This window comes from Oryctolagus cuniculus, chromosome 15 (genome assembly GCF_964237555.1).
Source record: "Oryctolagus cuniculus chromosome 15, mOryCun1.1, whole genome shotgun sequence".
In the NCBI taxonomy this organism is placed as follows: Eukaryota; Metazoa; Chordata; class Mammalia; order Lagomorpha; family Leporidae; genus Oryctolagus; species Oryctolagus cuniculus.
Window position 1 is genome coordinate 10,868,112 of NC_091446.1, and position 12,123 is coordinate 10,880,234.

Genomic DNA, 12,123 nt, shown 5'->3' on the forward strand with positions numbered 1-12,123 from the left:
TGAATTTTAGAGCCAGTAACAAATAAAGGACCTGTCTGAAGAGTAAAATAAGCTATTTTTTTATTGAAAAAAAAATTTAAGATTTATTTCTTTGAAAGGCAGAATTAGAGGGAAAGACAGAGAGAGAGATCTTCCATCCACTGGTTCACTGTCCAGATGGCTGCAAAGGCCAGGCCTGAACCATGCAGGTCTCCCATGTTGGTGGCATGGGCCCAAGTACTTGGGTCATCGTCCGCTCTTTCTCAGGCACCTTAGCAGGGAGCTGGCTTGGAAGTGGAGCAGCCAGGGCATGAACCGACGCCCATATGGGATGCTGGTGTTGCAGGCAGCTGTTTAACCCTGCTGTGACACAATGCTGGCCCCAAAATAAGCTGTCTTGTCTTTTTTACACTGGAAGTTCTGTTTATACATTTCAAGACTGTCTAAAAACAGTTGGTGGGGTACCTCATATGCCCATTTAACTTGGACAATGGCATTTGTGCATCTCACGTTTGCCTCCAGTATATTCCTTTGTTTTCTGATTTTGAAAGTAATATGCCCCTCCAGGAACATAAAGAAGAAAAAATGTGGGTCTTCAGAAGTCCATGGGAAAAAATGCATAAATGGGAAAACTGTCTCAATTTCTAAATACTTTTGCACTAGCTTGCCATTTTTCCGTGACCTTTCTGTAGCCCCCTTGCTGGAGTCACCTACCGATACAGTTCGTTCACTTGCAGGTGATCAGAGTTAGCGTGCTGGACCTGTGTTCATCTTGCTCTGTTTCCACCCGTGTACTGTGCGCCCCTCCGTAGACCTCAGTTACACGGGTGCACATCTTGCTTTCAGCATTTAACATACATTGAACGGTTTCCCATTGTAATTTTCTCTGAACTTCATGACAGCACAGGAGTTTAGTGTGCAGCTGTACCACAGTGTAACCCTTTCTCTAAATGGTGTCAGTGACACTGCTGTACCCTATGTGTGCTATAAATCTTACTTTTCCTGGAGGGCATCTGAGACCAGCTGTGGGTAGTGGGCGGGGTCACAGCCTCTGGTTCCAGACCGCCTGCCTGCAGTCCTCGCTGCTTCACTTCCCAGCAGATCGCGCATCCCTCATCTAAGAATCCTTACTGCTGAGCCCTCAGTGAGCCCGCACACGTGCTGCTCGCTGTTGGGTTTGGGCTGTCCAGGTGAGGGCTGTTCATCTGGCCATCTACGCAAGTATTCCAAAGTCTGAAAAAAATGGACAGGCACTGTTGGTTCCAAGTGTTTTGGATAAAGGGATATTCTGTACTTCAGAATCTCTGTGCCTCACACTTTCAATTGTAAAGCCAGGAGCACCCAACGCCAAATGTTGGGGTTAAATGAAAGCCCACTGACGCACTGGCCCAGCCCGGGTCCGGGCCCAGCACTTGTGTGAGTGCTGCCTGTTACCTTTATGGTTGTTATTCTGGTCTCTACAGTAGCTGGTCAGAGGAGTCTGCTTTGTTTTTATTCACAAGCTAATTTTTATCTGTTTTTTGAAGGAAACCGCTTCAGATTGGTCTATTTTTTATTTTTTCTAGATATACAAGAAGAGATGTTCTTCCTCTAGGAAAATTTACAGTTAACCTGAGTGGTTGCCCACGGAACAGCACCTTCACAGAACACTTATATCGAATTATTCAACATCTTGTTCCAGCGGTAAGACCAGTCAATATAAATATGTATTATAAACCTAAGCACACAGCAGGTCCATCTGACTATCTTTGATTCAACCCAAATATTTACCTTGCAAATTTTTTTTTTTTATTTACTGGGAGGCAGAGAAAGAAAGAGAGCTCCATCCTCTAATTCCCTCCCCAGAGTCCTGCAGCTGCTGGGACTGGGCCAGGCTGAAGGTGGGAAACAGGAACTCAGTCTGGGTTGTCTCCCACATCCGTGGCAGGGACCTGCCTGTCTGAGCAGTCACCACTGCTTCTCAGGGTCTGTTAGCAGGAAGCTGGACTCCAGCGCAGAGCCAGCACTTAAAGTCAGGTGCTCGGATTTGGGATACAGGCATCCCAATGGCATCTTAATTACTAGACCAAACACCAGCCCCTAACTTTTAGATTTTAACAAATTGATTTTGGAGCTGGTGCTGTGGTATAGTAGGTTAAGCCTCTGCCTGTGGCGCCGGCATCCCATATGGACACTTGTTCGAGTCCTGACTGCCCACTTCCAATCAGGCTCCCTGCTGATGGCCTGGGAAAGCAGTAGAAGATGGCCCAAATGTGTGGGCCCCTGCACCCACGTGGGAGACCTGGAAAAAACTGCTGCCTCCTGACTTTCAATTGGCCCAGCTCTGGCTGTTGCAGCCATTTGGGGAGTGAACCAGTAGATGGAAGACCTCTCTCTCTGTCTCTCCTCTCTCTATAACTCTGCCTGCCTCTCAAATAAATAAATAAATCTTTTTTAAAAAAATCTGATTAAATGGAAAGCAAACCTTTGTAGGTCATGTAATTTAAAATGTACTCTCAGGGCTAGGCATTTAACCTAGTGTTAATATACCTGTGTCCCATTTTGGGGTGCCTGGGTTTGATACCCAGCTCCAGCCCCAGACTCCAGCTTCCTGCTCATGCAGCCCTTGGGAGGCAGTGTTAGTGGCTGGGCTCATGTCTCTTAAATTACTTTAAAAAAATAATAGTAAACTTTAAGTGTACTCTCTCCTGTGCATTACACTTTTTCATTGCCTAGCATGAATTTCTCTTAAAATTAATTTAATTTCCCTTAAAATTATAGTCTCTGTTGTCAGTTTATTTGTGCAATTTGTATCCTTTGTGTGCATTTACATCTTAAATCTGAGTGAGCTAAATGACAGGAACGTAACTCCCATAGCTGAGGCAGTGGTGGTCTTTGTCTCTGTCACCCATCAGGGAGGCTGAGCTGCTCTTACTTGGCCAGAGCACCTGGAGTGCGGGGAAATTAAAACCAGAGGGTTTATTAACATGGTCATTTATTTAAAATAGGACATCAGTTACATAAGAATATAAGTATTCTCAAAAAAAAATACAGCTTTTCCCAAACGCAAAAAATTACCAAAGTGACATTGTCTTGTATTTTTGCAAATCTCTCCCCTGTCTGGATTAATGGGAGACGGCTGGCATTTGTGCCACCAGTCTGTTGTAGTGGATGTTCGGTTGAAGTGTGTGAGGGCTTTGCCTTTCCATATAGCTGGGCACGCTACTTCCATACTGGACTGGGGCAGCCCCTCTGGCATTTCCTTCAGGGTTGCGGTGTGGGTTTGAAGCCCTACCAGAACTTTGCTGACTCTGCTGTGGGAGACTTCACTGGTCTGTCTTGTGCATTGAAGAGATGTTTTGGTTGTTTTTTTAAAGCTTTATTTATGTAAAAGGCAGAATGACGGAGAGCACAGAACGCTCTTCCATCCCCTTGTTCACTCCCCAAATTTCCGTAAAAGCCCAGAGCCAGGAGTTCCGTCATGGTCTGCCACGTGGGCAGCAGTGGCCCAAGCACCTGGACGATCTTCTGCTTTCCCAGGCGCACTAGCATTTAGCTGGATTAGGAGAAGAGCTGGCAGGACTGGGCGTTCTGATATGGATGCCGGCATCTCCAGCTTCCGCTCAACATGCTACACTACTGTTCCAGCTCCTGAAAGGATCGTTTTTTATTCCATGCACAGTTTTGATCTCATGGTGCGTGTGAAAGAATTTCAGCAATTCTTCAGACTCTGGGCTGCATTTTGAGAATCACTGAAATAATGAGAGCTTTCTTCCCACATGGAGTTCAGGTGTTTGTGGTGGACACTAAAACTCAGACTGATACACAGTCCACAGAGCAGAGCAGAGGGCCGTGTGGTGTGCTGGCAGTGGACGAGGGTGCACACGGTGCCAAGCCATGGCGGGGTCAGAGAAGGCCCAGCTGACACTGATGTTCACTGGTGACCATGGAGGAGCAGGCGCAGAGGTGCTGAGGCAGCGCTGGTGAGAACGGTGGAAGGAACATTTAAGGTGCAGTTACTTAGAACATGAATTTTGAGTTACGTTTTTCAGTGTGAAAGGGTTATCCAAGTAAAGTAGTGTGTTAGGTTCCACTGGGTTTGCTTGCTTCTGCTGGTTGTCATATCCGTTCCTTGGTACTGCTCTTGTGTGTAACGCTTGCCCCGTCATGTCTCACCCGGTACGCACAACAGCTTTGGTCTGGCGTGTCAGGGCCAAGGTGAGGCCCTTCCCAGGGCCACCTTGCTGCTTCTTAGGGGCTGTTCTCGTGTACTGACGACATGGACTCCCCATCACCCTCATTTTCTCAGAATTTTGAGCTAAAGTACAAAAATCAAACACTGGCAGTGCACTGTACCCCTCCTCTACTGTCTCCTCCCACCCACCACACGCTGCTCTGTAGGCTGGAGCGCCGTGCAATTGGTGGAACCCAGGCTGGGTGATGAGGGGCTGAGGGGGTGGGCTCGGAGACGTCTGGCAGATCCCACCCTCGGCGAAGGCCTCAGGGACGTGAGCTGTGGGCCCTGCTCCCTGCCTCCGCGCCCGGCATCCTCTGAGGAATGAGTGGTGTTTTCATTCAGAGGGCATAGCGGAGGATTTCTTTCGCTCTCTTGGTGAATGAAATGAACTTCTCATTTTCTGTTTCCCTAGTCTGTGTTATATGAAGAAGTTAAACTTCTGGCTGTATGATACATGTGTCCTTTGTTGTCTACCATTTGTTTCATCGGTAAAATAAAAATTACTCTTCAAGAACATTCAAGACCAAGATGTTCTGAGAATTGGGAAGCTGATAGAATGATTGAGATTCTGTGCAGGGTGAAGATAATATTTTCACTTCTTAAAGACTTTAGAAAACCATGTCACTGTTCTCTCAGAAATCTTCAAGTTCATTCTTCCCATGTAAAACACTGCTTAATTCCCCGTAGATGAGGGCACTTAAAGTTTATGGAAAAATGGAAATAAAAGTAAATTTTTTTTGTGCAATAAATTTTGAAGTTGTATATACAGAGGGTCTTCAAAAAGTTTATGGAAAATGTATTATGAAAATTTTTTAGCACCATTAAAAACTTTTAAACATTTATTATTTATTAGCCGGCGCCGTGGCTCAATAGGCTAATCCTCCACCTTGCGGCGCCGGCACACCGGGTTCTAGTCCCGGTCAGGGCGCCGGATTCTGTCCCGGTTGCCCCTCTTCCAGGCCAGCTCTCTGCTATGGCCAGGGAGTGCAGTGGAGGATGGCCCAGGTGCTTGGGCCCTGCACCCCATGGGAGACCAGGAAAAGCACCTGGCTCCTGGCTCCTGCCAGGATCAGCGCGGTGCGCCGGCTGCAGCGGCGGCCATTGGAGGGTGAACCAACGGCAAAGGAAGACCTTTCTCTCTCTGTCTCTCTCTCTCACTGTCCACTCTGCCTGTCAAAAAAAAAAAAAAAAAAAAAAAAAAAAAACATTTATTATTTATTTAAAAGGAGAGTTAGAGAGAGAGAGAGAGGTCTTCCATCTGCTGATTCACTCCCCAAATGGCCGCAATGGCTGGAGCTGGGCCAATCAGGAGCCAGGAGCTTCTCCTGGGTCTCCTACGCAGGTACAGGGGCCCAAGGACTTGGGCCATCTTCCAGTGCTTTCTCAGTCCATAACAGAGAGCTGGATCAGAGTGGAGCAGCCAGGACTCCAGCTGGCACCCACATGGGATGCCAGCACTGCAGGCGGCAGCTTAACATGCTGCACCACAGAGCTGGCCCCCATTACAAGCTTTTAATTGGATCCTCCACAAACTTTTTGAAGTATCCCAATATTAAAACAGGGAAACTTAGATCCTTGCTTATAAGAAAACTTCTCTGCAGTCTTTTCGCCTACAGATGACGATAGAGAACATGAACCATTTGAAGTTCATCCCCCACAAAGACTACGCGGCGAATCGCTTGGTCAGTGGACTCCTGCAGCTGCCCAGCAACACCTCCCTCGTCATTGACGAGACGCTCCTGGAGCAGGGTCAGCTGGACAGCCCAGGTAGGGGCGGGGCTCCTCCTCCACCTCCACCCTCCCTGCCCTGAAAGGCAGATGTACAAATGACCTGAGATAGGGTATCTCTGAACAAAGTCACATTTCTTTTTCTTTTTTTAAAGACTTATTTATTTGAAAGTCAGAGATTGATTGTCCATCCGCTATTCACTTTCCAAATGACCACAACAGCTGGTGCTGGGCCAGGCCGAAGCCGAGAGTCTCATTTGGGTCTCCCATGTGGGTGCAGGGGCCCAAACACTTGGGCCATCTTCCATTGCTTTTTCCCTAGGCCATTAGCAGGGAGGTGGATCGGAAGGGGAACAACCAGGACACGAACCCGTGCCCATGTGGGATGCTGGCATCGCAGGCAGCAAGCTCTACCAGCTGTGCTATGTATTTATTTTCATTTGAAAAGCAGAAAGAGGGAAAGCGGTATCTTCCATCCAGTGGTTCACTCCCCAGAGACCCTCAACAGCCAAGAGCCCAAAGCTCCACATGGGTCCCCCACATGTTCTGTCACCTGCAGCCTCCCAGGATGTACATTAGGAAGAAGCTGGACTGTACGCAGAGGAGCCAGGACTTGAACCAGGCCCTCTCATACAGGACGCCAGTGTCCTAAGCAATAGTTTAAGTGCTCTGCCAAACTCTTGCCTCCAGTATAAAGTTTTCAGGGAACCTCTGAGAAAGTATGTAATAGACCACATAGTTTGAAGTAACCTCAGTTATGGAACATGTTATTAAATTTATAGGAAAACACTTTTTAAAAGTTTTATTTATTTGCAAGTCAGAGTTACACACAGAGAGGAGAGGCAGAGAGAAAGAGGTCTTCCATCTGATGGTTCACTCCCCAGATGGCCACAATGGCTGGAGCTGCGCTGATCTGAAGCCGGGAGCTTCTTCAGGTCTCCCACGTAGGTGCAGGGGCCCAAGGACTTGGGCCATCTTCTACTGCTTTCCCAGGCCACAGCAGAGAGCTGGATGGGAAGTGGAGCACCTGGGTCTTGTACTGGTGCCCATATGGGATGCTGGTGCTTCAGGCTAGGGCATTAACCTACTGCACCACAGCGCCAGCCCCAGAAAACAGACTTTTATCCATGCTGAAACACAGAGAATGGAGATGCGACTGCTGGTGATAAGTTCAGGAGGTAAGAGGAGAAGAAAAAAATAATGCAGACTGAGTACATGTAAAGTAGAAGAGAGTATAAAACATCAGTAAACATCACAGGGCTGCTGTAGCATCATGGGTAAAGCTGCCCCCTGTGATGCCAGCATCTCATACGGGTGCTGCTTTGTGTCCCAGCTGCCCCACTTCTATCCAGCTCCTTGCCTGTGGAGAGGGTCCAAGTGTCCAGGCTCCTGCCACCTATGTGGGGGACCAGGATCCGATATAGCTCCTGGCTTCAGCCTGGTCGAACCCTCCATTGCGGCCATCTGGAGAGTGAACCAGTACATGGAAGATCCTTCTCTTTCCCTGTCTGTAAATCTGCCTTTCAAATAATTAAAGTAAATCTTTTTTAAAAAGTTTTAGCCCTATCATTATTTCAGGCCGTAGGAGCACATTGCCTTGGATCCTTTATGCCCTGTGGCACATCAGACACGAGGCGTTTGATTTGGGGACATCTTCACCCTAGAAGGTTCTAGCTTGACAGAAAAGCCCTGTTGTCTGTGGAGCATATCACCTAAGGAATATTTAGTAAATTGGAGAGGGCTCTATATCCTTTAATAAAGCAGTGGGAACCTCATGTGCTAACATCTGTGTCAGCAAAACTAATTTGGTGATTCAAATCCAATGACTGGAAATGGCCTCGCTTTTCTAGGGGTCCACAACGTGACTGCCCTGAGCAAGCTCATAACCTGGCAGAAGGTGGATTACGACTTTAGCTACCACCAGATGGAGTTCCCTTGCAACATCAACGTTCTCATCACCTCGGAGGGGCGCTCCCTCCTCCCGGTAGGCCGGGGCCTGTGTGCCTGGAGGGGCTCAGTTACCCTGCGCCGGGTTTTGATGCTGCTGATAATCAGTGCGCTGCACTCGTATACAACTTGTGGCTACTGATTGTTAATAAGGAAATTGATTATTCTGTTCCTTCCTTGGGGTGAAAGCTTCTATTTGCAAAGAAGCAGGTGTCCACACAGTACAAGGTATGCAAAGCCCCTGGCAGCAGGGCTGCCACGTCGTGGCCTGGGAGGTAGAAGTGGCTGGTTACTTGCCCGAGTATCACCCTGTTGTTTTCAGCCAAGCTTGTGTGAGAAATGCTCTAGAGATCTTGGCAGATGCTCCTAGTCCCTTGGCGCTGTGTTCAGGGTGACCAGTCCTGCTGGTTGCCAGGTGTCTATGATGCCCCCACCGCTGGAGAGGAGGCGCCCGTGACAGGGCAAGGCTCGCTGGGCAGCTGTCTGGGAGCGTGCTGGGTAACCGAGAGCCAGCCATCTTCTGTCAGCACTGCGCAGGTCCCCTAGTGCGTAGAAACCAGAAACGGTGTTTTCTAACTCCCCTGGCGGCTGCTAGCGATGTCGCACCCTCCCGAAAACGGAGATTAAATCAGGAACGTGGGGAGACCGCGTCCTGCTTCTCTGTGCAGGCCGACTGCCAGGTGCACTTGCAGCCCCAGCTCGTCCCACCCAACATGGAGGAGCACATGAGCAGCCTGCTGGCCGGCGTGCTGCCCTCGGCGCTCAGCAAGTTCCGCGTCTACCTGACCCTGCTGCGGTTCCTGGACTACAGCATCTCCGACGACGTGACCAAGGTACCGCAGGGCGCCTGGGCGGAGCCGCTGTGCGGTCATGTGCAGGCAGACCGTGATCTGCTGGTTCAGTCCCCAAACGGCCAACAGCTCGGCCAGGCGGGAGCTTCATCCAGCTCTCACAAGGTGGTACAAGGGCCCAAGCCCCTGGGCCATCTCCCACTGCATTCCCAGGCACATTTGCAGGGAGCTGGATTGGAGTGGGGTAGCTGGGACTCAAACAGATGCCGGCATCGTAGGCAGCTTAACCCTTTGGATCACCATGCCCACTCCTCTTTTTTCTATTCCTCTCTTCCTCCATTATTGGCAACTTTCATTTGAAATGGATGTTTTCGGGCCTGGGGTCAACTGCTTCCATTCCAGCTCCCTGCTGATGTGCCTGGGAAAGTAGCCTGGGCCCCTGCACCCACATCGGAGATTTGGATGAAGCTCCTGGATCCTGTCTTTGGCCTGGCCCAGCCCTGGCCATTGTATTCATTTGAGGAGTGAACCAGTGGATAGAAGAGCTCTCTCTCTGCCTCTACTTCTCTGTAACTGAGTTTCAAATAAATAAATTTTAATAATATAACCTATTTGGGATTAATGCCAGTTTATTTAAAAATATGTAACCTGTATGACTATAAAGATTTATGTGTTGGAGAGGCAGAGAGGTCTTCCATCCGCTGGTTCACTCCTCAGATGGCCACAACGTCTGGAGCTGTGCCAATCTGAAGCCAGTAGCTTCTTCTGGATCTCCTATGCAGGTGCAGGGGTCCACTTGGACCATCTTCTGCTGCTTTCCCAGGCCATAGCAGAGAGCTGGACTGGAAGAGAGGTAGCTGGTACTTGAACTAGCACCCATATGGGATGCTGGAAATATAGGTGGCGGCTTTACCCGCTGAGACACAGTGCCAACCCCAGGTTACATTTTCAGACATCGTACACCCGTTAACACATTTGCAACTTACTGCTTCTATGCACTTGTCTTTTAAATCAGAGGAAAAAAGGCCTTTATTTTTACATTCACCTACGTCGTTACCTTTGCCAGGCTGAGTTTTATGTCACCATCCAGTGTCCTCTCATGCCAACCTGAAGCACTCAGTGTTTCCCGTAGGGAATGTCTGAATTTCTCCTTCATGCTGGTTTGCTGGGTAGAATTCTGGGCTTATAGTCCTCTTTCAAGCACTTTTAACCGCCTTCTGGCCTCTGCTTTCTCATGAGAGGATCGTTGGTACACAGCAAGCCGCTCTGCTCGACAGCCCGCCGTGGCATGTCTTCAGCTTGTCCTGGCTGGAGTTAGTTGAGCTTCTTGAATGTTGCACACTAAAGCACATTCTGGTGAAGTTGTCAGCGAATTTGGGAAATTTGGGCCATTATTTCTGTAAATTTCTCTTCGTCCTCTCCCCCTGGCATTCCCGTGATGTGTATGGTGGTGCACTTACCGCACGAATCTGGGCTTTGCTCTTTCTCTTTTTTTTGTGCTCTACAGATGGGATCAGCTTAGTCTTGGAGCTGGCTGGTTTCTTTCTTCTGCCTGCTGAGTCGCTGTAGTGAATCTTGTCATTTACTGTATTTCTCAACTCCAGCACTTGCGTTTGTTCATCTTTCTCATACTTTCCTTCAGTTGTTTAGAGACTAGTCCCCTATCAAGCAGGGATAGGTTACAGCATCCCCGGAGGATGCCTGGACCTTGTGCACGTACATCTGTGAAAGAGCTGTTTATGAATTGGGCTTAGTTCAGATGAACTAATAATAAAATAGCAGTTCTGATAGTATACTGTAATATTATGTGGGTGTTGTCTCCCTCAGCTGCCACAGGGCAGGTATCCTGTACAGTGTTGATAATGCTGAACACAGGAATAATTTGCATTCCAGTAAAGCAGGATGGCTTAAACTTGAGAAAAGCATGCAATTTAAAACTTGTGAATTATCATCCCTGGAATTTGTTGTTGCTGTTCATGGGTTTCCATGGTTGGCTAGTGACTCTGGAACTAACTCGAGTCAGCACTGTCATGTGGACACTTAAGTCTCTGTTAGCTTCGTGGTTAGTTGACGATTAGACGGAAATTTCCTGAAGTGCCTGGAAGCAGTGAATCCCCGAGTGTAAGCTGAGGGCTCTGTGCACGTCGGGCAAGCCCGAGACACTCAGCCACGCATCCGACAGCCCTGCCATTGCCTCATTTCCTGTAGGGCTACAGGGTAGGGCTTCAGGTCTCGGAGATGTGTGTGCCCAACTGAATGGCCAGGAATTTGCATGTGCAGTTTTCAAAGCCACTTGTGGACATCTCCTCCCCCAGCTTTTGGTTAGCCTCTTTTTCATCTATTTGAAAGACAGAGATCGATCTTCCATCTCTGATTTACTCCCTAAATGGCCACAACAGCTAGGGCTGGGCGAGGCCGAAGCCGGGGGCTCCTCCCACATGGGTGCGGTGGCTTAAGCATTTGGGCCTTTCTCAGGCGCACTAGTAAGGAGCTGGATTAGAAGTGTAGCAGCCGGGACTTGAACCAGCACTCATGGGATACTGTCACTGAGCCACAGCGCTGGCCCCTGCTGCAGCTCTTACCCTGGTAATCAACCATTGCTTTGTGATTGTTTCTGACAAATGACCCGGGGAAAGAGGCTCTGCCGGGCTGCCGACTTTCCAGACTGGCACAGAGGACAGGGCTGGGACTAGGGAAGAAATGAAAATGAAAACGCCACGGAGCAAGCTCCACCTCACCCAGGGCCAGCTGGGCTTCTTGCAGAAATGCTCCCTGGATTGGCTTGTGTGAGCTTCTCAAATGATACGGATTTTATTTTGTTGAATATTTTTATCAGTTGGATTTTTAAAAAATATTTATTTTGGGGCAGTGCTGCGCTGTAGAGGGTGAAGCCACTGCCTGCATTGCCATTATCCTGTACAGGTGCTGGTCTGAGTCCCGCTGCTCCACTTGGAGCCAGCTCCCTGCTTGCACCCCTGGGAAGGCAGTGGAAAATGGCCCAAGTACATAGGCCCCTGCCACCCATGTGGGAGACCCAGCGTTGGCTATTGGCAGCCATTTGGGAAGTAAACCAGATGGAAGCTCTCTCCCTGCATCCCACCACCTGCCTTTCAAATAAGTAAATCTTAACTGGGGCCAATGCTGTGGCACAGTGGGTAAAGCCGCTACCTGAAGCACCAGCATCCCATATGGGCGCTGCTTCCAGTCCAGCTGCTCCACTTCCAGTCCAGCTCTCTGCTATGGCCTGGGAAAGCAGTAGAAGATGGCCAAGTCCTTGGGCTCCTGCACTCGCGTGGGAGACCCAGAAGAAGCTTCTGACTTTGGATCAGCACAGCTCCAGCTGTTGTGGCCATCTGGGGAGTGAACCAGCAGATGGAAGACCTCTCTCTCTCTCTCGCCTTTCAACTAAATAAGTAAATCTTTAAATAAGAAATTTATTTCAAAGGCAGAGTTGCAAAAAAG

At 48.9% G+C, this 12,123-nt stretch overlaps 1 protein-coding gene across 1 annotated transcript in view; it reads left to right on the forward strand.

Moving 5' to 3' along the window:
- The window catches only part of MCMBP (minichromosome maintenance complex binding protein), a 57,241-nt gene that overhangs the window by 42,713 nt on the left and 2,405 nt on the right, over positions 1-12,123 (forward strand). Inside the window, exons 11-14 of the mRNA XM_008270606.4 lie at positions 1,545-1,662; positions 5,797-5,962; positions 7,774-7,907; positions 8,539-8,703. Coding sequence (XP_008268828.1) covers positions 1,545-1,662; positions 5,797-5,962; positions 7,774-7,907; positions 8,539-8,703 — 583 coding nt within the window. The remainder of the gene's footprint in view (positions 1-1,544; positions 1,663-5,796; positions 5,963-7,773; positions 7,908-8,538; positions 8,704-12,123) is intronic.